Source organism: Uloborus diversus, chromosome 6 (genome assembly GCF_026930045.1).
Source record: "Uloborus diversus isolate 005 chromosome 6, Udiv.v.3.1, whole genome shotgun sequence".
Classification (NCBI taxonomy): domain Eukaryota; kingdom Metazoa; phylum Arthropoda; class Arachnida; order Araneae; family Uloboridae; genus Uloborus; species Uloborus diversus.
The window spans coordinates 146,664,531-146,692,143 of NC_072736.1; the positions used below are offsets into that span (position 1 = coordinate 146,664,531).

The window sequence follows — 27,613 nt, forward strand, 5'->3', positions numbered from 1 at the left end:
GTGATTTGTAAGATTTTCGAAACTTTGATCAAAATTAAGATCATGAAGTTCTTAGAGACTAATAGTCTGTTGACTAGTTTGCAGTATGGTTTCAGGAAAGGTAAATCCTGTACTACTAATTTATTGCATTTCTACGACAAGGTTACCTCAGCTTTAGATAACAAAAAATGTGTGGATGTTGTTTATATTGATTTTCAAAAAGCTTTTGACAAGGTACCGCATGTTGCTCTTCTCAGCAAGTTAGCTGACATAGGAATAGGAGGAAAAACTTTACTTTGGGTTAGAAATTGGCTCACTGGTAGGAAGCAAAGAGAAGTTGTGAGAGGAAATCATTCTAATTGGAGTGATGTTTTAAGTGGGGTTCCTCAGGGATCAGTTTTAGGGCCTCTTTTGTTTATTATATTTATGAATGACATCAATGAAAATATTTCTGGAAGCATGAATCACTTTGCTGACGATGTAAAAGTTATGGGGATTGTTGAAAATGAAGAACAAGTAAAACAGCTGCAAGAGGATTTAGATCATATTACTAAGTGGGCAGATAAATGGGGTATGGCAGTTAATGTAGGGAAATGTCAAGTGCTACACTTAGGTCATGGAAATAAGCGTGTGAGATATCATTTACAGGGTTCAGTCATAAATCAGGCTGAAAATGTTATGGATCTGGGTGTCTTTATAAATCAGGACTTCAAGTTTAGTCAACAGTGCAGTATTGCTAGTAACAAAGCCAACAAAATGCTTGGGTTCATCAAGAGATCTATTTCAAACAAATCTAAGAAAGTTCTTCTGCCTTTATATAGGAGTTTAGTAAGACCTCATTTGGAGTATGCTGTTCAGTTTTGGTCGCCTTATCTGAAGAAAGATATTTTCGTATTGGAAAGGGTTCAAAGAAGGGTAACTAAATTAGTAAGGGGACTCTCAGATTTAGATTATGATACCAGACTTAATAGGCTTAACATGTATAGCCTGGAGCAAAGGAGAGTCAGAGGGGACATGATTCAGTTATTTAAATTTATCAAAATGAAAGATGTAAATGGATTAAATTTTTGCGGGGAAAGCAGGACAAGGGGTCATTGTTTTAAGCTATTTAAATCTCAGGCTAACTTGGAAATCAGGAAAAACTACTACTTTAGCAGGGTCCTGGGCACTTGGAATAGCTTACCGGAAGAGACGGTAATGAGCAAGGGGGTGGATAGCTTTAAGAGGGCCATTGATCTTCATTGGGGACTATTTAATTGACTAGGACCAGCCTAGCTGGGCCCAGAGCCTGTTGCTGGTCGTCACATTTGTATTTGTATTTGTATAATAAAGAAATATCTTTCTTGAGATAAGGAGATCAAAACTGAACATTCTGCTCCAAATGAAGTTAAGCAGAAAAAAAGAACAATTAAAAAAAATCAATGAGTTAGTTATAATACTATCGTTTTCTTATTTACATAAAATGTATAGAAAAAAAAATATCTAAATGAATAAATACTAAAAATTTTGAATATTATTGGCTGCAGTATAGAATAGGGATAAATCTTGCAATAAAATGGATTTATTGGTTACTATTTCCTAGCTTGCAATGTTTTATAACTATATGGAAACTCTAACCCTAGTATTGGCTGCTATCTTCGACTAGTTATGAGTAAACTAACGACCAAACGGCACGAACTTGAGGGTCACGGATTTGGATAAAATTCTAGATATAGATTAAATCCCACTAGATATGAACCCCGATAAAGCGGGTTGACTGCATAGGCCCTAGTTTGGCTGCAACGGGGGTCCAAAATTGCTAATTTTGACCCAGAAATGCATTGACATTTCTATTGAAATTGGAGATTTCAGCACAATGTTCGTTTTCCAACACACTTGGAGCGTCTTTGGTTAGTACAACGACTGAAAGGGAGAACGTTTATTTATTTATAGGGATTTTTAAGTTTTTTGAAAAGTCAAAACGGTCTTGTATTTTGTTTTTTTTATATGCCATGCGCAATAAATCAGTGCTTTTTCTTCCTCTTTGATTTTTTGCTTATCATTGTGTAATATTTTCTGATAGCAGACGATAAACATCCAATTAAAGTAAATGTTTTATCAACAAACGATAAAAAAAATTTTATAGCTGACGATCAATATAAAATGAAAATAATTTCATTTTACAAACAATAAATATCCTGCAATCATCGTTAATACAAGAAATAACTTCCGTATTTAAATATCGCTTGGTTTTATCATCGAATATTCAATATTTTATCGTAAAAAGATTCTTTGAATGTTGACAGCAAAAATATTTTACTTTGCATTAAATAGAATTCATAGGTAATGGCTCTGATTTGTGCTTTTCATCACTCTTCCGTAAATTTGAAAAATTTAAACATAAAATGTTTTTTCGTATTTAAATTATTTTGTAAATATTTTAACTTACAAATTCTCATATTTCTTCTATCATATTTTTAAACATTTTTGACATGAACTAGTAATCATCATGCATCACATCAATAAGCACAGAGTTATACGCGATTTGGTTGCAATAATGCAATACAATTTTGACATGAATGTTCAAGGCCGCTTGTTGTCTAGCGAAAAAGATGCCTTGGATCGAATTCTGATTTTTATGAACCATGTCTTTGACAATGACGAAATTGACGGTTTGGATGTAGATTTTGAAGATCAAGATCACTACGACGATTAGCTTGACGAAGAACTGTCATTTTTTTATTACTTTGATCGCCCTATGATAGAAGAGATTTATGATGATCATGCTGATATATTATACACTCTATAGTATTTAATCAGTTTTCCTCGCCTAGATTTGTTTCATGGTTGAAAAGAGCTTGGCAACTGCGTGGGTTCAACACTGATGCTTCGTCAGAGTGGATACACCCGCAACAATTTTGCTTTGAACTGAAGGAATTCTTGAACTGCCCAAATGTTTTTATTTTTTAACCGCTGCAGCTGGTATAAGCGTTTGGCTTGCTTAAACCACTATTTCAATGATTAAACTTTTCATTTTTCCACTTGTAAAAATTATATGCGGTGAAATTTTACTGTAGCTTGATGCATTTTATAATTTATTTCAACTCCAAAGTATAAAAATTAATTTTATTCTGTTAAATATTTCATCTTCCGACATCTTTTCCAGATTTTCCAATCGTAATTTGGTGACTTACCACCTTTCTCACCCCCTTCGTATAGTCGGAAAACTTTTTTCACCTTTGTGTACAATGCATTTTCTCCACAATTTATGGTGTTTTTGGTATGAATGTTTTTAAATAACACTTTATTTCAAATTATAAGATTAAATGAATTTTTTTTTGTCATGAAATTACACGAATAGAAACATTTTGGCATTCAAGTCATTGAGTTCAAAAAAAACAATCCAATTTTAATTTGAGAACTACTTATTTAAAATTTGTATTCCACATAGTTAACGCAAAGGCAAGTGCATGCAAATGGCTCATACTGCAGAAAAAGAAGTCAAAATGGTAATTCTAAAAGAAATTCCATTGCATTTCTGGGTCAAAATTAGCAACTTTGGACCCCCGTTGCAGCCAAACTAGGGCTTATGCAGTCAAACCGCTTTACCGGGGTTCATATCTAGTGGGATTTGACCTATATCTAGAATTTTATCCAAATCCGTGACTCTCAAGTTCGTGCCGTTTGGTCGTAAGACTTATTTCTAGATTTCACACATTATTTTGTCTTTTAAAGCGATTTTTAATAAAATGAGTCATAGAAAATTAAATGTTCCACTAAAGCGCGAAATAATTCATCAAATAAATTATGCATTAGGAAAAGCTCAATTATCTACCACAAATCCCCTCGAGCCGCCTTCTTACTTGAACTCAATCAACCACATTGAAATCCTCGTTCTTGGTCCAAAAAGATAAGCAAATTTATGTCTCCTTTTGTAACGAAATGGGTTACTACGACAGTATATTTCAATCTTCCTTGCATGTGCAATATTGAATTCACAAAGGCATACTTTACATAGTGAATTTGTGACTGATGATTTAGATAAGATCAAACTAAGCACGTAAGGGAATAAATTCTATAACCTTGTTTAAAAATCGGCAATAATGTCATTGATCCTTTTCAGAACTAATAAAGTGCAATATGCAGCAATCAAAAACAAATAATTCAACCTCTGCTCAACGTCAAAAAAAAAAAACTATAACACAAGTTCTTTGGTAATTAGGCACAAATGTATATGGTTGTAAAATAAATCTAACAATGGAAAAATAAACAAATAGGCCTTTGTGCTAAGGAATAACAGGAAATATCCAACGTTGCTTAGCACATACTAAACAACGTTGGATACCTGTTAAATCTAACAACAGCTTATTTCTAAAACTGCACACTAATAACAATTAACTATACAAGAATCGACATCTTTCAATCTTACCATAAGGTGTTCCAGATCCGATATCAGCACCAGCATCAATCATATCTTGGCCAAGAAGGTCAAGGTTAGACGGGTGTTCTCTCTTCTTGTCCAATTTCTCGAAGAAGTAGTCTTCTACTCGGGTGTCTGAGAATTGAAAGTCTTATTGACAACTGCATTCCATAAGTACAAATTAATTAATCAACAACTTTTACAAAAAAAAAATAGTCGAAAAAAATTAGTGCACCCCCGGGGTTCGTCGATATATATCATGATATATATCCGATATCTATTTTGAAAATATCATGATATTTTCCATATTTATTTTTTCAACTATGGTATTTTCAAAAAAAAGTATGTTAATCATAGAAATATTGTTCATTTATTATTAAAAATAACCAAAAAGTTATTTACTATATTTTTATAATGTATAATACATCATAATCTAATATAACAAAGTAATATAATATTCCTTTTTTACTTCAGTTTTACATTCATAAAATTATTAGTATGTAACAATTTTAATTCATATTAAAAGTGCCTAATTTTAAACATTGCTCAGAAAAAAAGAAAATGTCTTATTGACTGTGCATCGAGTGATGCATATTATTTATTTCTGAATCATATAACTGTAAAAGTAGCCAACAGAAGAAAAATGAGTAAAACAGCTAATGCTAAATTAACTCCATTAAAATTGATAGAAATATAAACTGAAATATTAGATATAAATGAAGAAAGAAACATTGATTTTAAGTCTACATATTGTAATTATAATATAAGAAAATAAAGAGTGATTTGAGGATGTGCATTTACCGTTTTGAAGACTTTAGTTTGTGCTAATTGAAGATATCTGATATATATATCAAAATATCGGATATTTTTTATATTTTCGAAAATATCATGATATTTTCGAACTCTGGTGCACCCTTTAAGAAATGAAATGTAGGAGAGATATAAATGTAGGCTCAACAGTGGAAACTTGTGAAGCTCGTGTTATTGCAGCAGGTTTTTGACATGACAATATTACCCCACATCAGCAAGCATGCCGTAAATAAGCAAGTTTGACCAGCATGCCGGGAAATTTAAATTATTTGGCATACCATACAATTTGGGGTTTACTTTGAAACAATAAGAAAAAAAAAAGCAGGCTGAAAAAATTTGTTTCATCAAGAATACAAATTTCTCAAGAAGAAACCAGATTAAATTAGTATGTGTTTGTTATTAATGCAAATCATTCATTGTGGGTTTAATTACATGCCTATAAATTGATTAACTCTAGAGCAATCATAGTAATTCCAGGGATCAAACCAGGTTTTTATTTTTAGGTCGGCATATTGTAAAAAACTAAAATTTTTGTGAACTTTTTTCTTGTTGTGAAAAAAAAACTGTCATATCATATACAGCATGTTTAGCTGTCAGAAATCAAATGCGATATCCCTTTGGCCTAAAAGATTTCACTGGGAATGACTTGGAATTTGAAGGGTTTTCTTAATGATATTTTGCTTTCAGATAAATCGATTGAGCTTAAAAGCGATGAAAGAACTGTTTTTACAAATGAAGTTTTGTGAAAGGTCTAATTTTAAGATATGAAATTACATGAAGTGGCCAATCTTATCACGTATTTCCTCAAGGAACCGATTTTACAATATAGAATTTTGTGAAGGTACCGCAAAGCGGACCCAATTTGCATCTGAATTGTCATACGTTTTTTATTCCTTTACAATTTTAAATTCCTTTTAGAACCTTAATGTTTTTTAATTCATTACACAGCTATATTAAAATAATTATATAAGAATTGTGAATTATTTTAATTTTAGGACTGCAAATGTTTCTGCGTTTTAATTCAACTTTTCGTAGTTCTTTAGTTTTTTTCTGATCAGAAGAATAAAAATAGCATTGTTAATTATAATATAAGGCAGTAAGAAGCAAAGGGATGTACATGGCAAAATTAAAAAATTTGAGATAACCAATGCAAATACTAAGAGAATCTTTCCTCTGTCTTGGGGAAAGAGATAGTTCTAGTAGCCTTGGTAGGTGCTGCTGTACAGCATGACTTAGAAGAAAAATTCAATAAAAGCTTACCTAGGATGTTATCTTTAAACATGTTTTACTCAAAACTTGAAATTGTCCACTCCTTTGCTTCTCACTGTCTCATATATAAATTAAATTTAACCGTAGCTCACATTTTTAAGTCAAAAATGTGTTTTATATGTTAAATTCGATTTATTTTTCCTACCACATTTTCTCCAGCATGACAAAAAAGACCAAGCAAAGATTATTAAAAATCTGGTGAACCTCGAATTTTGCGGCATGCAGGCTAATGCGGTAAACTATTAAATGTTGAATTTTAGCATTAAAAATTTGATGCACAGCCAAAAAGTTGCCAATGTATGGTGCAAACATAACATCTTGAGTGAACCAGGTCAATATAGTAAAGCAAGAGAAGATGCACAATAAAGAACTCACTCGGATTAGGTTGCAGGACAGCATCGGTTCGAGAAACTAATCGTTCAGTCCAATGTTTTGTTCTGTCCGATCGCAGAGCCAACCCATCAAAATGAGCATCAAGTTCAGTCTTTTCTGATGTCCCAAGTTTCTCTTCAGTGTACTATAAGGATAGTTCAGTTTGAATCAAATTATGTAAAAGTTTAATTAAGGATAGACATTGATAAAAATTTTGAATCATTATGTAGGGACATTCGAAAAACTATTGTAGAATAAGTGAAATTCATTATTGGACCCTAAGAAAAGCTTTGCAGAATAAATGAAACTAATAATTTTGAATTTTCATCGTAGCAAATAGCAATGAATAAAAAAAAATTGTAAAGAAAAATAAAACTTTATTGATATCCTTAGCAATAAAAAAACACATAAATTCAGGAATATAAATCTTCTCACTTGAACAGCCCGGGTAAAGGCTGTAGCAGCTTCAGCTGCAAGTCCTTTAATCGACTTCATGCTAAATTCCATGATGAAAGCTGCAAAATCTTGAGTGAAAAATTAGGAATTAGGACAAGATGGTAGTGTTTTCATTCAGCAATTTTATAAGGTGAGGGATTTACTAATTTAAATTATTTGGGTAGAAGATGTTCTTGCACTAGCTACGGCATTGCTCCGGTTAATCCGTCGCTGCAGAAAAAATAATGAATAATTTCAGTATTAAATGCCAAAACTTTGGCAATCAGTTAAACCGTGACCATCAGAAGAACGAAAATAAAAAAATAATGTCAGGCACCACCCATGCGTTTGGCACAGATTTTTAACACATTTAATGTTTTGCTGGAAATATTTCTCTTTAATTCCACATCATAGAAAATTTTACTTTAAACTTTACGCGAAACTTTTTGTGCCCGAAACAAATGTTGAACAGGAAAGGAGAGTGGAGGGTGCCAGGCGTTTCGGATTACTTGTGCTTAAAATGCAAGTAGATAGCTATTTTTTATCCTAACGGCAAATGTTTTATGAAATATATGTTAGTGCCTTCATCCCTGAAACTCTTTAGAAAACTTTTAAATCCATCCATGTACTTCTTCTGAAAAATCCAGGGACATGTTGTATGATCAAACTGCATAGTGCTAAAATAACAGATGATGAGTTAAATCGAATCAAAATAAGGAAAAAGTTTGCTTTCATAGGCATTACAAATGGAATTTGAATGGATTATATTGTTTATTTTTTTTCTATTATTTCTTTCTTTTTTTGTGTGGAGGAGATAGAAATTGGCATCACTTGTCTTGTAACGTGTTTGTCAATATTATGAAATCCGAAACATGGAAAGGAATCTGCTAGGATTAGCAAGTTCCGACTGCGGGTGGATGGTGTGGCTGCAACCTTAACTGTTCTCTTCCTCGTGGGTCGGTGGCAGCGGCAGTTTAGTAGTAGCTCTCGCGTGTTGTGGTTGCTGCGTTGCAGCCGGGAGATGCACGGGCCGGGTGTTTGGCCCTTTTTCTTTTTGTAGTTTTTTTCCTTTTTTAGGCTGCTTATGGCGTCTCCCTCTTGTTCCTGGGACTCTCTCCTCGTCTAGTTTTACTTTTTTGTGCGTGCGTTTCTTTTTTTTCGGTTGTTGCTCCCGCAAGCGGCGGAGCCCAGGTTGTTGCCGTCTTTGGGTTTGGCGGGCGCTTCCATGCTCAGGTAAGGCAAATTTTTCTTTTTTCCTTTTGCGTCAGCACCATTTTCCTGCTTTCACTCTCATGGCAGGTATTGACGACCCCAACGTCTTTCAAAGTATTTCGGATTACCCGACCACCATTGATGCTATTGCGGGCAACGGTGGCTCTAATTTTTGTATTCTTTTCAAAGTTAAAGACCAGCCCTCAGCCGGTCTCCCCCGTAATAAACCTTTGCTTATTAAAAAAGATTTTGAGGAGTCGCTCATTAACCATAATCTAATTGAATCTATTGATTTTACTCGTACCAATCACATGATAGTGAAAACATACAACGCAGCATGTGCCAAAGAAATTTTGGCAAAAAAATCAATATTAAATATTCCTACAGAAAATTCACTGTTGAACGACGGAACCACGACTAGGTTCCTTCTTCGTAACATCCCTATCGAAGTTAGCCTCAATGAATTAGCCACTGAATTATACGAGCAAGGAGTATACAGCAAGGAACTTCGCAGATTTTCTTATATCAAAGAAGGAGTCAAACACCAAAGCGAGTCGGTTTTAGTAACCATTTACGGCACCAACCTTCCCTCCTCAATCAAATTGTGGTACACGAACTATAATGTGGAACTGTTCATAGATAGACCAAGGGCTTGCACTAAATGTCTTCAGTATAATCACAGCTCCAAAAATTGTAATTCAGAAGCAGTATGCGGCCGCTGTGCTGAACAGCACACTACAGCCTCTTGCGGGAGCAACACCATTAGGTGCGCACTCTGTCAGGGGGATCACTTGGCCTCAGATAAACTTTGCCCTAAGTACATCGAAGAAGCAAATTTTTTAAAATTTAAATGTATCAATTGTTTATCTTTTCCGGAGGCCAGGCGCAGATACCGCAAAGAAAAAAATCAGTCATTCGCCCAAGTTGTCAGGATAGAAGGTGTCCCTAACTCCCAGGAACAACTAAACCTTAAAGTCGAAAGTATACTCACCGAGGCTCTAAAGAGGATGGAGGATAAGTTCAACCAAATTGTCGAAATTCAGTCAAAAATCTTTGAACAAGCAATGAACAGTACCCTCTCTAGCATTCAAAATATGGTCACCAATATTTTTTCTAAATTGCCTCTTAGCCCTGAGCGTCCCAGGAAAGTTCCTAACGCTTCTAACCCCACGTCCTCTAATGCTATGGATACCTCTGGCAACTCTCCTCAAGTCAGTCCTCCCAGCTCCTCCCTGCCCAACCAGACCCCCGCCCTTCCTCCCTCCTCTCTTGGTCCTCGGTGACAGTGGGCCTCCCTTTTTGGTCCCTCCCTCTTTTTGGCGCTTTTTCTTCCCTCGGCCCGGTGGGCCTTTTTTTTCTGTTTGTTCTTTGTTGTCGCTGAGGGTGTGTCTTTAGTCCAATGGAACTGCCGTAGTATCTCGAATAAGCGCCCGTACTTTAATCAGTCCCCTTTTTTTGATCACAACATTTACGCTTTTCAAGAGACTTTTCTCAAAAATGACCATTTTTCTTTTTCCAATTCCACCATATATCGCAAAGATCGAGGAGTGGGCGCGGGTGGCGGCCTTATGACCATCATCCCCAGAACCTTTCCTTCTGCTGAAATTAACCTCAACCGGTTTCATTCCCCTCATACCGAAATTCTTGGCGTCAGCATCTGGAACAATAACAAGCAAATTGACATCATCAATATTTATTCTCCCAAAGGCAAAATTCAAACTGATTGGCTTGAGAACTTAAAAAATTCCCTCTCCACGTCCTTCTTTATTCTCGGAGACTTCAACCTTCATCATAATTACTGGGGCAGCTCGTTCAACTCCCCCAACGCTGACTCTCTCGCCAACTTCATTATCAATAACAATATATGTATTATCAACAATTGCTCCCCTACTCATAGGGCCCCCTCCGGCGCTCACTCCCTTATTGATATTTCACTTTGTTCAATAGACCTCTTCCCCCTCTTAAATTTTTACGTCCACCCGGACCTCTTTGACTCTGACCATTACCCCATCATCATTGACCTCTCCCAAATTTTTACCTCCAATATCTCTACAATTCACCAGAAGAATAGCCATATTTGGAATCGCGTAGTAAACCACATCAATAGCAACTTCCAGGACAATTCTGACTTTCAAGAGCTCCATAATCTTTTTATTACTGCACTCAACACCAACAAGAAGACTCACACAGATCAGAAATCTAAATTCCCTCCATGGTGGACCCAAAAATGTAGCTTCCTTCTTGGACAAAAACGAAAGTTCCTCCGAAAAGCAAAAAAAAACGTCTCACGTGACGACTGGCTCAAATATAAAAATTTCTCCGCTAATCTTCGTAAAGAAATCAAAAAAGCTTCTCGCAACTACTGGGACAATATATGCAATAGTCTTGGTTCCAGCAAAAATGCCTATCGCATGATTAAAGCCATCGTCTCTAATAAATCCAAGGGGATCACCGAGTCAAACAACATCATCAATATTGGAACCACCTCTGTCTCCTCCGCCCTGGCTCAAGCCAATGCTTTCTGCTTCCATTATTGTTCCCGCTCGTCTCTTCCTGGCATCCCACTCGACTTTAACTTTAATCATAGCCACCATTTAGATAAAAACTTCACCATTCAAGAACTGAACATTGCTATCAACCATATGAAGAACACCTCCCCTGGCGAAGACGGGATCCCCGCAAAAATCTTCAAACTTATGCCTGACAAAATCAAAAACAACCTCCTAAAGAACCTCAACTCCATGTGGGGCAACGTCACCATCCCCGAAAATTGGAAAACTTCTATCATTATTCCTATAAAGAAGCCTAATAAACCCGCTGCTGACATCTCCTCTTACAGACCTATCGCCTTAGGTTCTGTGTCCGCCAAGTTATTTGAACGTCTCATTCTCCGCCGCATCGTTTCGTGGTCCATCTCCAAAAATCTTTTTCACAGTAATCACCTTGGTTTTCTCCCTTTTCGTGACTGTAACACTGCTTTAACTAAATTCTCAGAAGACATCCAAACAGCCCGCAGAAACAAAAAGTTTATCTTTTGCATCAAACTCGACATTAAGTCCGCTTACGATAGCGTCTGGATTGACGGCCTATCATGGAAACTTTTGAAATGCGGCATCAGCGGTAAAACAGCGTGTTGGATCAATAAATTCCTTTCAGCCAGGGTAATCAAAGTTCGGTGGAGAGGAGCCACCTCTTCCTCCCACACCCTCTCTTCTGGGGTTGCCCAAGGATCCGTTCTGGCACCCCTGCTTTTCATGATCTACATGCATGATATTTTCGAAGATATCCCTTTTGGAGCAAAAATACTCATTTACGCTGACGACATCATCATTTTTTCCCAAGCTGACACTTCAGAGAATGCTAAACTTAAAATTGAAAAAACCCTCTCCCATATTACCCAGTGGACCCAAAATTGGAGACTTACAATTGCTCCGGAGAAAAGCGTAGCCATGAATTTTTCTAGAAAAAGATATTCTCCCAACTTCCAATTTCATTATAATGGGAAAGCCATTCCCTGGGACACCAGCATGAAATTCCTTGGAGTTATTTTCACTAACAATTTTTTATTCAACAGCCACATAATTAATCTTCAGAAAAAAGCTTTCCAACGCCTTAACTACCTCAAAATCATAGCTAATAATAACAGCGGCACCAATGCTAAGAACCTTGTTATCATCGCAAATAGCCTCATTAGGGGATTAATTGACTACAGTTCTATCGTCTACGACGCGGCTAGCCTTTCCAGCCTCAATAAGATTGAAGTGATCTACAATAGCGCTCTTCGATGGGCTCTCGGCCTCCCTCGTTGGACTCCTCTCCCTATCCTCTACCAGGAAGCTAATGAAAACCGTATCAGCGACAGACGTTCTTCAATGATTATTAAGTATACCCTCCATCATTTCTCCCTTGATTGGATGTCTCCTATTTCAAATAAAACTAAAGAACATAGTATCGATAACCGCTTCAAAAGAGACAATCACCACATCTTTCCCCGCCTCTTCGACTATCTCAGAGACAACAATATTCACTATAACAAAATTATAAAGAAAAGATTTAAAGAAGACCTGATCAACATTAATAATTTTTACATTATCTCAGATGGCCTCCCTTTTCAAGACAAGAATATCAACTCGACTATAGCACGCTCATATTTTTCTGAATATCAAACCAATTTTCTTCAAGGTAAAATCATCCTCAGCACAGATGGATCAAAGAATAATAATTTCACCAGTATCGCTGCTATCAACGTTTCCCATAATATCAATGCTGCGGCCATCATTAATAATAACGCCTCCATATTTACAGCTGAAGCCCTAGCTATATCCCTTGCTATCATTGAATTCGCCAATAGCTATGAAGATTACGTTCTCTTTTCTGACAGCAAATCCAACCTAAGTGCCCTCTCTTCGTTCAATCTGAAATCCCATTCAGCTATTTTTTATGCCATCGAAGCAATTGTTGAAGCCCTGCACAAAGTCAAATCTATTACCATTATTTGGGTTCCAAGCCACCTCGGAATTCCGGTAAACGAAAAAGCTGATCTCCTTGCCAGAAATGGGCCCTTTTTAAGCCGCCCCACGTACGATATCGCCTCTGAAGACATCATTACCATGAACAAAAAAGAACTCAAGTCAAAAATCAACAGCGACTGGATTAATTGCAAGTACTTCAACCATAAACCCTACCTTGGATCCATCAAAGACTACATCAACTGGACCCCTAACAGAAAACTTGGAGTTCTCCTAACTAGACTTCGAACTGGGACTCTCCCTGTCAACAAGACTCTCCATCGTTTCAAGTGCAGCGTCTCCCCACTTTGTCCCCTGTGCAATCAAATCGAGACAATTGACCATTTCCTGCTTCAATGTCCCTGTCTCTCTAGCCTGCGGCTTTCCCTTTTTACTCGCCTCAATATCTCGGATCCCAATGTTCCTCTCGCCCACGTGATCTCTCGTATTTGTGCCAATTGTTCTTCCATCCGTGCTTTTTGCACTTTCCTCGCTTGTTCCAATCGCTTTTGAGGTTTTTTTTTTTTTTTTTTTTTTTTTTTTTTTTTTTTTTTTTTTTTTTTTTTTTTTTTTTTTTTTTTCCCCGCCCGTGCATCTCCCGAGCTCTTCCTCCCTTTTTTCCCTGCCGTGGTACAAGCCTCCTCTCGCAGGACAGGCAAAAACCACTCAACTCTTTCAATCAATCAATCAATCAATCTGCTAGCGGTATTCCAGAAGAAAAAGTTTCCAATTATAAGAGTTCAGTGTTCAAAAACCAAATATTAACGTCTAATACTTTAATTATTTATTAATGTAAGTTCCACCACACTGTCAAAGCATTTTATCGTATCAGTATGCTTACTTAAACTTCATATAAATGTCCTTCTCCATTAAATCTCATAAATAAAAACTTTCTTTTTGAGACTCATGAAATCGTTTTCATTTTAAACTCTTTGTCCGTCAAAAATTGTTTTTTTTTTTTTTCTTTTTTTGTAATTTGATGACTTTATGAACTTTCAATGATCAAAACTAATGTAATATTTTTTTTTCTATTCTAAATCAGAAAAATTAACTAATTAGTATTATATCTAGAAAATTAACCAAAGTTACTGAGAAGCTAAACTGAAATTATAACACTTCGCTTGCTTCCTAGGTTAGCTAATCCTTTGCGAGGTGTATGCCAATTTAAAACTCTCAAGATCCTTGACAGCTGTTTTGTTTTTTAACGAGATAAAATCTAAAATTGCTTAATTTTGTACTCATAAGGGTGTGTCAATATTAGTTCTGAGTCTGGTGAGTTTTGAAATTAATACTTCCCACTTGTATATTTACTTGTAATTGTATGTCCATTGCTACTAACTTAATGCTCAATAGAATAACCAGGGATGTAGTAGGGGCAAAACAAGCGGATATATAATTTTGGTTCTTTTCTACTAGTCCTGGAATATTATTTCAAGTAAGACTTATTTTTGTTTTATTTGAAAACCCTAATTTCTCACCAAAACAATATTGTTCCAAACACTTAAAATTTAGATAAATATTTTAAGAAATGTTTATGCATGGTTATTTTTATATAATTAACTGGTCGGCTGGAACACGGTTGGATGTTACAAAATAAAAATTTTACTGGAGTGTGGTAGAGCGCAATTAAATTTTAAAAACCTGCCAAGGAAGTATAACATCCAGCGTTGCTCCACTGTAATTAACTTTTCTTCCAAAGGGAAAAGTTAAACCTAAATTTAGTGTTGAACAAACCAACCAACATCATTTCACCGGAAAACCAATTTTGAAAAAAATAAATAACGTCCAACGTCGTTCCAGCCAATCATTTAATTAAAATACTAGGGGGCTCCAGTCCCTTTGGCGGGTGACAAGTGATTTTAATGCTTTTGACCTTGGATGTCCAGCCCTTTAAGGTATAGAGGGGTGTGATGGGGTTGATCTGGTTGACATTCACAGTCCGGAAGAGATAGGGTTACAGACAGACGTGCACAAATTTTAACAGTATTGTATAAGATTCAATCCTTTCCCTGAAAAATCCCTTTCCCTTTTCACATTGTTTGATCAATGAAACAGCACATACAATGACAGTCTATAAAAGTTTTTCTTTCCCCATTTTTATTGTGTGAACAGTGGACACTTGGAACAGCCTCCTGGAATAGGCAATAGTGATTGAGCAAGAGGGTGGAGAGCTTTAAGAGGGCCATTGATCAGCATTGGGAACTAATAAATTGACGAGGACCAGCCTAGCTAGGCCCAGAGCCTGTTGCTGATCTTCATGACATTTGTGTTATAATAGTGTTTAGTTTTATTTGTATGTCTTATTTTATATTAGAAAAATGTTTAACATATAGTGTTATTGAAAAGTAATGACCACTCCTAAATCCTAATGTGTTCTACCATGAAAGGGTAAAGCGCAATATCTACAGAAAATGAGTTTTTGAGAAATTTGAAGAAATGCAATTTGGATCCCGTAATAACGATAGGGAAATGTTGGAATTTGATGTTTTTTTTCAGCGGATATCAAATAAGCAAGCATTTACAGTAAAGCTAACGTACAATAGATGACAAAAATGCAAATAAAGGAAAAATTTGCAGTTACCTGCCCATGCAGTATTGTGCTTCTCAGGAGGCAACAAATAAACACACTAAGTCCGAAAACATGATTTAATCCGGGTTAGTTATTTAGCTTATAAATAAGTTACATAAAATCATATTAATACAACTTTGGTGATAAAAAAAACGATAAAATTAGCTTTCCTTTTATTTTTATGAATTAAAACCGGAGGAACTGAGTGTCCCTTGGGGTACTATCACATAACCATTTTAAGATCTTTTTCATAATTATATAATATTAATATTAAAAAATATCTTCTTAAGTTTAAAAAATACTGCCTCAGGTCCTCTGGTCTCCAAAGTGCAAGATTAATGCACTTTTAAAACCAGGCCTGGATCTGTAAATTTTGAACCCCTTGTAAAAAAAATCTTAGGGCCTCTCCCCAGAGTCTAACAGTGTGTATTTGCAACGTTAATAAGTCAGTGTGCTAGTTTTTTTTTCTTTTTCTTTTCAATTTCTTGTTGAATATATTTATTGATTTTGAAAAGGAAAAAACAAATTAATGAGAAATACAATTTTACTTTAGTGGTCAGCAACTTTTTTTTTTCCTTATGATTTTTTTTTTTGGGGGGGGGGGAGGGGGGGGGGTAGTTTAAAAGCATAATATAACTATCTGGGATGTAACAAAGGGCTATTGTTGGGAAGTTTTTTATTTTAACTATCCACTATAGATGGTAAATAAAATTTACCTTTTCAAATAATAAGAGTTTTTTTGTTTTCTTCTATGTATTTGTAACGCTTTTGAAAATCATTTCAGATCCAAACGTTTTGTAGTACTTTCAAAATGTCATCTCCAAAAGAACTTCCTAGGCTTACAAATTTTCTAAGAAAAAACAGCAAAGTCTCAGCTCCTTGGGCTGGAGAATTTCTTCATGATCCTGACGCCATAATTCGTAAACGAAAGGAAAGGAATGAACGACAATCCAAGTTGGTTTTTTACATTATTGTACCATATTACTTTCATTAAATGTAAGTTTTTTTTTTCTTTTTTGCATCTGATTCTATGCTAATTGTTATTTCAGGCAATGCACTTTGAAACATGTTAAGGATTTTCTCCTTGCGAATTCCTCTTACGCCTCTTGTGATATTGAAGAAATTATTTCGGATCTGATGATTGCTACCAAAGAAATAGGTACATCTTTTTCACCTCTCCTTACAGATCTACCTACCCTTACTTAGTAAAATGCAGAAGATTATCTAAACATTTGTCTAAAGATTGTGTTAAAATGTGTAAGATTTAATTTGGCTTCAAATTATTAATTGTGTTTAACGTAATTAAAAATAATATACTATTTACGATTATTTTATTTTGACGTTTTCATTCCAAAACAGATCAAAACAGATTTTTTTGAATTTGAAAAAGTATTACAAAAAGAAGCACACACACAAAAATCTATCATAATTATTAGAAACACATAATTCTATAATTTTTATCATCTTTTATGAAACATGTGTAACATAAATTGTGAAGAGTAAATACTTTCAAAATACAAATACAAAAGTGACGACCAGCAACAGGCTCTGGGCCCAGCTAGACTGGTCCTAGTCAATTTACAATCCCCAGTGAAGATCAATGGCCCTCTTAAAACTATCTACTCCCTTGCTCATTATCACCTCTTCCGGTAAGCTGTTCCACGGTTCCACACCCTGCTAAAATAATAATCTTTCCTAATATCCATGTTAGCCTGAGATTTAAATAGCTTAAATTAATGACCCATTTTCCTGTTTTCAATGCTAAACTTCGGCCTTGTAACATCTTTCATTTTAATAAATTTAAACAACTGAATCATGTCCCCTCGGTCTCTTTGCTCAAGATTACATTTTTAGCCTTCTAAGCCTGGAATCATAGTTTAAATGAGAAAGTCCATTTATTAGCCTTGTAGCCCGCCTTTGAACCCTTTCCAATACATTAATATCTTTATTAAGATAAGGAGACCAAAACTGAACAGCATACTCCAAATGAGGTCCTACCAAACTTAAATCTTTTGAAAATTGTACTTCATAATAAGGTTTTTTTCTGTGGACTTGATAATTAGTCATTTTTCCAAAGTCATCAGGCTTTGATGAACGAAAAAGTGTCATGTTCTTTCTGATGAGTGAAAGCACCCACTCACTCTTTACATTGGTATGTGCAATAGAAAGAATGTCCAGAAGAGATTTGGAATTTTTTCTAAATTCCTTTGGCATTATGAATCAATGTCTAAAGCATAAATGGTACAATGATACAAAATTCAAACAATTTGATCAGCAGCGCAGAAAATTGGGACTAAACGCAGAAGGTTTGGCAAATCTAATCTTATGTGTGATTAGAGCTGCAAAATTTCTGGACATTTTGAGACAGCAATAAAAAAAAGAAAAAATTCTGGGAAAAATGGAAAAATTGTTGTTTTGATAATTTAAACATATTTAATAGCTATATTTTCTTAGAAAACATAAAAAATGGTACAAAATAAAAAAGATTTATGTATTCCATGCTAATTAATTTTTCTTTTTAACAGAAAAATGCATGAAACTTTCACAATTGAAAAAATTAGCCTGTAGCTCTTTTGTTCAAAACACAAAAAACTGTCTAAGTTAGTCAAATCATCGATCAATCATTAATTTTGAGTAAGACCTGATTTTTGCAAATTGTTAAATCAAATTTTTTGACAGAAATATGATCCAACCCACCCCCTTTTACTTTTATTACTTTCTTCTATATCTAATATATAGAAGAAAGTATTGGATTCGTGCAAATTTTCGAATTTCGAATTTTGATGGATTCGAACGTTTTGAGGTGTGCTGAGTCCATTTCAACCATTTTTGGAAAATGTCTGTCTGTCTGTGTGTGTGTGTATGTGTGTGTGTGTGTGTGTGTGTGTGTGTCACGTCTGTGTGTGACCAGTTTTTTGTGGCCCCTCTACAGCAAAAACTACCGCATGAAATCGAACGAAATTTGGTACACATATGTGCCCCTATGTGAACTTGTGCCCATTGGTTTTTGGCGCGAATTCCTCCAAGGGGGGTGGAGCAATGGGGCTTTTTTGAGTTACGCCTGCTTGCTATTCCTCAGGAAGTAACTGGCGGAATCAAACAAAATTTGGTCCATATGTTGCCATTAACAGGAACAGGTGCTGATTCAATTTTGGTGTCAATAACTCAAACGGGGGTTGAGCTATAGAACGTTTTTTGTCGTCAATTGTGACTGCTGTATCTCAAGAAATAATGAACGGAATGAAAGAAAAATTTATGGGCAAGTAGCCCTTAGTGGGTATAAGAACTGATTTTATTTTGGTGTCAACAGCTAAAAAGGGGGTAGCGCAATCGCCCGTTCTTTTTTTCCATTGTGAGTGCCCTATCTCAAGAAGTAATGCTACCTTCTGGTTGAAATTTGGAATATATGTGAATCCATATGTAAACAGGCTTTTTTTCAATTTTGACTCCAATCGCTCCAAGAGGTGTTGATTTTTTTTTTTTTTTCGCGAATAAAAATATTTTTATTAATGCAACAATAAGAAAGATAAATCGTAATGGATTGTCGTCTGCGTATTTCTCGTGATTTTAATTGTATGGAAATGATAGGAAATATTATCTCAATGATTTAAAATTTTTAACTGTTGCCATCTTGCATTTGTTAACAAATAAAATATTTGTAATTAATTCAAGCAAGGCTTTTAAAATAACTTTCAATTTTCGCTCTTTGCTTTGCTCTTGCAATAATTCAGACATTGGGATGGTCGTCAAGTTTTTGCATGTGTAATTTTGTTTTTGTTGGGAATATTGCTTCCTCGTCAAGCATGGGGAGGGATCAGAAAAAAAAAAGAAAAATATAGAAGAAAGTTTCGTGATGGCCACAACATACTAGTTTATTTATTTTTTGCAAATTATCTTAGAGCTTGCAGTAACAAAGTTGATGTTTTCATGTGGGATACTCAACATAAAAGAAAATATTAAAACACTCCAATATAGGTATTGTAAATTTCTGTATACATAATTTTGAAGGGGAAATTTCAAAATTTTAATTTTTTCCAAGTAAAAATAAACCTTTTCGAGACAAATGGCAAGAGAACCGTGGTTTTTCAAGACAATCAAGTTTTTTTGACCATTTCCAACTCTATATGTGATATAAACAGTTGTAACATAAATCATAGGTGTAACCATGAAATGATGCTAGAAATAATCTAGCATCATGTCATGTCAAATAATAATAACAATAATAAAATACTTTAATGAAATAAAATCTAATCAGCATTTCTTTTCTTCTTCAGCTGGCTCTGAATCCTCAACTGTTGTGTTAGAGGGTGCTGTAATTTATTTGATTGAACTGTTAAGAAACTGCTCCATAATTGGCCCCACGCAAAAGACCGAAATACGCAGAATGTTTGGCTCATATCCAAATGCTGCTGTTTCAAAAGTATTTGAACTTGTCACAAAGCTGATTCACAGCTTAAATAACGATGTTCAAGATGAATTCATTAGAAACGGGTTTTCAAAACCACATGACGGATTGATGGAAGAAGAATTCGGATCTAAAATCAAGTTCATCGACCAATCGCCTTTGGACGAAAGCTATTATCTCGTTCCTCTGAGAGAGATTGATGCTGAAGATGAAGATGATGCTTTCACCAAATTTAGCTTCAGGTTTGATGATACACTCAAAGAGACCAAAAGTGAAATGGCTGCCCCGCTACCAAATGTCAAGAAGAAAAGATTCGATCCAAGATGGCTTGAAGAATGCCTTTGTAAATGTATGGCATATTCTGGTTTCTCACCCCAGGAACTTGCAATGTCGATCTGTACTCTTTTGAAGTCAACAAAATCTAATGCGGAGTTGCAAACTCAGGTATTCACATCTCAATATTTACAAATTTCCTTAAATCTACATATATAAAAATGGAGTTTGGTAAATTTGTTCCCTAAGATCTCAGAAACTACCCGGCAGATTTGGCTGAAACTTTCACCGTTTGTTCTTTTTGGTACTGGGGAGGTTTGTAGACCAGTTCGATAAAAATCCGATTGATAGTTCCTTTTTTATTCTAATTTGTCCAAATTTTCGCATAAATGCCCCAATATGACGGTTAAAAAATACGTGCACATATTAAAATTATGTGTCCATTGAAAGCGCTTATTTTTCTGCTGAAAATGGCATCTGTTAGAAAGTTCTAAGTTGTATGAAAAACGAGTTATGGGCTTTTTTTGTTCCATGTTCGAAGGCTTTCCTCAACCCAATTCATTATTTAGTGTATCATCTCAACTCCCAGTTCATAGTTAGAATTGTTGAATGTTTTTGTGTTTCGTCTGACTGTTTGAGGCTTTTCTGAAGTCAAATCTTAAAGTAACGTTTTTTCCCCAAGATTGGCTAATAATAACTATAGATTTGGTTGATTATTTTCCATTTAAACGGAACTTTAGTGTAATTAATGGGGTTTTTTTTATTATTTGTGCTGATTAGATTTTTTAATCATTATCCAATCTAACAGCAGAAACCTCGCCAAAATTTATGCGGAAGGATTTCAGTAGTGGATGCATTTGGCAGTTTTTTCAACTGTCACAGTTTTTGAAGTCAAAGACTACGTAATAATGTTTGTCAGCTTTCACCATGTAAACAAAATATCGTGAATCAAATAATCTTTAAAAACTTTTTTTACTGTAAAATAATCCAGCAACTAAATTAGGCAAATCCATAAACAGCACAAAAACTTCCATTAATGTGACTTTGTGCACAAATTCAAACCATCGCCAAATTTTACTACTTATTTTGGAAACATTACGGATGAAATTGTTTAGCGCCATTTTATGGTGACCAAAGGTATCTTAGCATATGGCGACAATATCTCTTTAACAAAAATTAGTAACTTACAAAGTAAGGAGGGGGAGCATTATCCAAGGTATCCCAAAACGATTCCCGCAAATTCGGTAATATTTTAAATCGCACCTAGAACCCACAATAATTGAGATTTTCCAAAATAACTAAAGCAAGTTTAAGGGGATCACGGGCGCGCGGCTACATTTTTTTAAACAGTTCGTTCTTCAATAAACATACAGAGAAGGTAAGACTCAATGTAAAAAAAAAGTATTAACTGATAAAGCTTTTTAAACATGTGAAGTTTAATTTCATATTTCGGAAATTCTTCAAATTTGTATACGCTTAAATTTCGTGTTTTCGTTTCTAAATGAATACTATTTTGCTCTTTTTACTTACTGCTACTTTAGTTTTATGAGTAAGGAAGAAGCTAGATTTTAAGTCACGTCAAAAAGGTGTGTTTTAAGTTCTTTCACTTAAAACAGAAAACAAATGCAAGTAACGATTGTTTCTGATAATTATTGCTAACCCAGGCAACACCGGGTATTTTTGCTAGTGTTATATAACTGTCTAAAATACAACTTTTTATTGAATTATTCGTAATACATCTTAATGAGCAAGAAATAGGTATCTCAATTTTTTCTTTAACTACACTGACTACAAATAAGTATTTGGACACCTGTGATAGAAAAGAAAAACTAACTTTATTCAAAATCAATAGTTGGTAGAGCCTCCACGAGAGGCAATTACAGCATGAACCCTCTGGGGCATACTTTCCACAAGTCTTTGTATGAGAGCTAGTGGTATTTTCTTCCACTCAGCTTTGAAAAGGCATAGAAGTTCCTTCACCGATTTTGCACGGGGAGTGCACCCCTGAATTCGGCGATGCAACTCGTCCTAGAGGTTCTCGATAGGGTTCAGGTCTGGGCTCTGGGCAGGCCAGTCCATTCGATGAACTCCATTGGCACCATACCAAGCTTTGGTTAACGTCGAAACATGACAACTGGCATTGTCGTCCTGAAACTAACAGGGATCCAACCCGTAAAACTGCCACAACGTAGGAAGCACATTGTCATCCAAAATAGTGCAGTAGGCATCAGAATTGAGCTTGCCATGAATGAGGACCAAGGGTCCCTGCCCATACCAAGAGAAACACCCCCAGACCATAATTCCACCTTCGCCGAAATTGACTGTTGGCACAATACATTCTGGCAGGAGATGTTCTCCAGGTAGACGCCAGACCCAGGTAGACTGCCATCCGAACAATAAAGGGTGAACCTTGATTCGTCACTCCAAAGAACTTGTTTCCACTGATCTACGGTCCAATTTCGATGTGCTTTGCACCACATTAACCGAGCAGCGCGGTTAGACTTTGTGATCAAAGGCTTACGAGCAGCAGCACGACCATGAAAACCAAGCAGATGTGCTTCCTTACGGATGGTATTATATGAAACAATACTCCCAGATGAATGTTGAAACTCCTCGCGGATGAGGGCCATCGGTTGGGTGCGGTTCTTCCGAATTTCTCTGGACAGCACTCGTCGGTCTCTATCTTCCAGTTTCTTGGGTCTGCCGACTCGGGGCACATTCCGACAATGACCGCTCACCTTCCACATAGGCCACTGTTGATTTTGGGTACTTCAGATCGCAAGTAATTTCCCTTAAGGATGGCCCACATTTGTGATACCCGATAATTATACCTTTCTCGAAATCGGAGAGTTCCGAACTGCGAGGCATCTTGCATGCGACTAAAGCCGATGCTGTTTCCTACACGATACATACCGGCGGAGGTCGTGACGTACCTTAGGACCGCAGATATCGACATTTACATAGGTGTCCAAATACTTATTGGTAGTTAGTGTATATCTTTTTCATTTACTGTACATTCTGTATAATACTTATGAACAGAAATACACCTAAGATTCCCCCCCCATGCCTCCCCCAAGGTGTGGAAATATTTCTTGAAATGTTTCAGAACATTGAAATGTACAAAAACACTGCAGATCATAACAGTGATTCATTCCTTCAAAAGTAAAACCTTCGAATGATGAAATGAAAGATTGTAAGGGAGGAAGAAGTGTACTGAGGTGGAGGTGGAAAAACATGAATTTCTAAGGGCCGGAACTGCTGGTTGCGAAGAGTTATGCTTCTGTATATACTGAGAAAAATCTGAAATTTTAGATTCATCAGATAACATCTTCTGTCTCTAGCAGCTCAGTGAAAATTCAAGATTTTGGTGGAAAAAAGTGGTTTTTGCTCATAATTTTGAAAAAATAAAACTCAATGGACTGGAACATCCAAGTTTTAAAACATTTTGCGCTTATATCACCTAGAAAAGTAAACAGTAATGAATCTACATGCGATACACCAATAGCCCAATAACCAAGCTGTGGGGTACATTGCTTGTCGTTGATAATATTGAGGACTCAAATTAAATTACTCAAACTGGAAATTAGTCAAAATACCTCTATTATTTGCCCTGGCTTAAGGGTGGTAACTTGCTGCTGAATTGTTAAGAAACTATTCCATAATTGACTCTAGTTACCAATTATGGAGCAATTTTGCCAGTTAAGGATCAGTCTAACTCCATTAGCTATATTAGACTGATCAAATGATACCTTTTTGTTCCTAAAATTGGTTAAACATTCAAGAATTTTGTAAGAACTGTCCTATTCGGATCAATGTTTTCAGGTTCTTTCTAAAATTTCAACATCACTTGCATAGTAAATTGTTTTTATGAAAAGTAATAACATGAAATAGAGGAAAACATCTTCATTTAATCTACCTAATTTGCTCAAGGTACTTTCTTGAATGAGAAGACAATGTTTCTATAAATATAGGTGCTTATATGCAGGGGCGGCAAATAGAGAGGTCGAGAGGGGCGGTCGCACCCCCAAATTTTTTGAAAGGAATGATAAAAAATGAGCACATTCAATTTATGTAAATCGCAAATCAATGTTCAAGAAAAAAAATACTGCTGGTTCTTGGTAATGGTTGATGAAACTAGACACATTTCCAGACACGAGCATTTGCTTTCCGTTTTTTAAATTATTAGAAATGTATCAAGCCTTTACCGGCCTTTTCGGAACAGAAAAAATTGATGAGGAATCATGGTAAATTTTAACTAAAGACGTAAGTTCCTGATATAGGCTAAATATCTCGTCCTTGTGTGCTCTGTGTAACAATGGTTATGAGAGGCCCGTGCAGTGGTGTGGCTGTATATGATTTTTACAGGAAAAATGCCTTGGTATTTTACATTCATTGTTACGCTCATATTTCAAGTTTTTCTATATAATGAGTGTTCATCACTTTCTTCTTCTAGAAACACATTTTAGCTACTCAATGCAATGCTTTAATAGATACTCTTTAAAAATACATACTATTTTTGAAAAAAATATCTCACATCAACAAATATCTTTTCGCCATGGCTCTTTAACTATACAATCTCCCCCCAATTTCATGAATAATTGCAGTTAGCCAATATGTGTTTTGTTTCATACTGAGGTAATTTATATTTAAGAAACTCGACCCCCCAAATGAAATGCTGAAATGCCGCCCCTGCTTATATGAGCACTTTCCAATTCTGGCAGCTCAAAGCTCACCAATAAGTTAATGAATAATGCAGATTTCACCAACGAGAGGATAAATGCACAAGAGGTTCCACTTTAACTCCAGTCCACCAATCCTAGATATTATCCAATCCTAGACAAATCTGGTCATGCCATTTTAGAATTTTCTTAGTGACATGAGTACACCACTTTTCCGCACCCGAGTGTTCTGACTTTATAAATTTATTGCTTTTCACTCCACCCTAATGTGTACTATTTTGATTTTTACCTTTTAGAATTCATGGTATTAGATATTTTTAAAAAATATTAAAATGTAATGTTTTAAAAATTCCTAATTTTTCTTCATTTTGTACAGTGTTAAATTTTTATTATCATTTCATCCAGAGGTTATGCCAAAAATGGCCTGTGTGCTCTATTAATTTGAGAGAACCATCCCACACATAACACCATCTTTAAAAACTGATTAAAGCTTCTTTACTAGTTATACTACTCCTTGGTATTGTTTTAATTATTGATTTATCTTTAAAGGTTTAATGTTGCATCCTGACATTTAATATAAAAAGTTAAAACATGTTTTTACATCTTTAATGTTTTCTAATGATTTTTACTTCACCATTGTTAACAGTACCTACCTATTTATATCTGCTTTACCTTTTTTTAAATATTCTTTCTAGTGTAGGTCCTTTTTTTTTTTCAATTTATTATTATTGCTATCATTGTATTTATTTATTTGTCCAATTAGTTATTTGACTTACTGGGTGCTGAAAATATAGAATTGCTGCAAGAAATATTAGAACACCGCGATGAAATTGCTTCTACAAAAGTAATAGATGCAAATAGCTCTCAAGACTTCAATGGTTATAAACCTCCTCCATGTTTAACTCAAGTTGTTATTCAGGTAAGCAAATAATTATTTGGGGAAAGAATAAAATATTGAAATATTTCAAAATGTTGACTTTTTTTTCTTTGTAACTGAATTACTCATACTGCAATTGGTGTTATACACCAAAAGCATTTGATTTCTGTTTTGATCTGGTCAAAATCATGCCAAACATTCACTTTGACCAAGTGGAAATTTTATTAAAGTGGTACTTAGGTACCTTAATAATATTAATAAAATAAATGATAAATGCATCCTGTCAACTTTTCCACTGTGCATCATAAATAATATTATTTGTTAAAATAAGAATGAGGAAAACTAAATCGCATTGAAATAATGATTATTGACATTGCACCAATCAAAGAATTTCTTATTTTTCAACTGAACGTGAATGAGCTTGAGTTAAAATATGACAATGTTATACATGTACAAATAAAAGGAATTAAAAAGAGTTTAAAAACTCTGCAAACCGCTGTTTCGAGGTTACAAAAGCAAACCCCTTCATCAGTGCATAAGAGAACAATGGTACACAAAGTCGGATGACAGACAAGTGAACGAGAAAAAGTAAGACACGAATGAGCAAATAGACCGGACGTGGCCTGAACCAGAAACGATTACATCAGCAAAAACAACAAGGACATTAATTCTGATGTCTTGTTCAGTGAATACGGAATGAAATTTGCTATTTGAGGTGTTTTTTCAATAAACCTATTCCAGCACAATGTGCTGTCCTAAATACTACTGGTATAAGAATATCTTAAGATGCAGCCTGAACATTTTATTGATAAGCCATTATTCTGTAGTGTAAAGTTTCTCTTTGGACTAACGTATGAACCTTCCACTGTTCAAAACATTTCTATTATTTTGAAAATTTTCAAAATTGCTCCCCATTCTCTTTATTTCTGATTTCTTGTTTTTCTAGCTAACATTCTGTTTGTATTTATCAATGATATTGTCATATCAAATATTTTGTATGCAAACTACCTTTCTTTTTGCTTAAGTAGTATCATTTATGTACAGACTAAATTTAATTAATAGGTCTACTTACCATCAATTTTTCTTTTATTTTTATAAATTAATTTCTTTTGTTTTATTTTTGAGCTCTAAATCACTTAGATTATTTTCATACTGAATTTATCAAATGAGTTCTGTATGAAGCAATGAGAAGCAAAGGGATGGAAGTGAAATTTTTAAGGTTTTAAGTAAAATGTATGCTAAGTTCAAAGCCTAGCTGGCTTTCAATAGGAAAATTCAATGGCTTTCATCCATCCAGTTTTTATAAATCATGCTGCATAACAGCACCTGCTTGGCGCTACTAGTACCATCTCTTGCCCCTGAGCAAATGAGAGTTTCACTTCTGCCGTTTTTACTGGTTATTTCTATTTTTTTTTTTTTTTTTTTTTGGTACTTACACCTCTTTGCTTCTCACTGCCTAGTATTATCATATTCTATATGGACTAATTTGTAGCACAAACAATATGTATTACTTATTGGTATTTCAGTCCAGATCTTGGATTATTTTACAATGTTTTAACATAATGTTTTAAACCTTTTCCAGTCTGAGACTGAAAAAATGCTTTCCAAACAAATTCGAAAGGATGAAAAACGCATTCAGCGTGAGCAAAACAAGTCCTCAGAAGAAAATGTATTTGTTTTAGATGCTCAATATCTCAAGCAAGCTAGGTAATATTTTGGCTTTCGGCTTCTTTCCTTCTTTCTTTCTTTGATCATAATGTGATTTTTTTTTTTTTTTTTGTCGCAACAGGATTAACTTTGATTAAACTTCAAGTGTTATTGGTTAG

The 27,613-nt window shown here is 35.0% G+C and overlaps 2 protein-coding genes across 2 annotated transcripts in view; one reads left to right on the forward strand and one right to left on the reverse strand.

The window, feature by feature from the left end:
- Positions 1-7,527, reverse strand: part of LOC129224041 (endophilin-B1-like) — a 28,517-nt gene extending 20,990 nt beyond the window's left edge. The window contains exons 1-3 of the mRNA XM_054858438.1: positions 7,265-7,527; positions 6,833-6,974; positions 4,388-4,513 (exon numbers count right to left, since the gene is read on the reverse strand). Of these exons, the coding sequence (XP_054714413.1) occupies positions 4,388-4,513; positions 6,833-6,974; positions 7,265-7,336 (340 nt within the window). The 5' untranslated portion in view covers positions 7,337-7,527. The remainder of the gene's footprint in view (positions 1-4,387; positions 4,514-6,832; positions 6,975-7,264) is intronic.
- A 6,155-nt stretch (positions 7,528-13,682) lies between these two features.
- The window catches only part of LOC129224039 (activating signal cointegrator 1 complex subunit 3-like), a 108,629-nt gene continuing 94,698 nt past the window's right edge, over positions 13,683-27,613 (forward strand). Inside the window, exons 1-6 of the mRNA XM_054858436.1 lie at positions 13,683-13,776; positions 16,338-16,507; positions 16,603-16,712; positions 19,828-20,402; positions 25,674-25,829; positions 27,370-27,494. Of these exons, the coding sequence (XP_054714411.1) occupies positions 16,365-16,507; positions 16,603-16,712; positions 19,828-20,402; positions 25,674-25,829; positions 27,370-27,494 (1,109 nt within the window). The 5' untranslated portion in view covers positions 13,683-13,776; positions 16,338-16,364. The remainder of the gene's footprint in view (positions 13,777-16,337; positions 16,508-16,602; positions 16,713-19,827; positions 20,403-25,673; positions 25,830-27,369; positions 27,495-27,613) is intronic.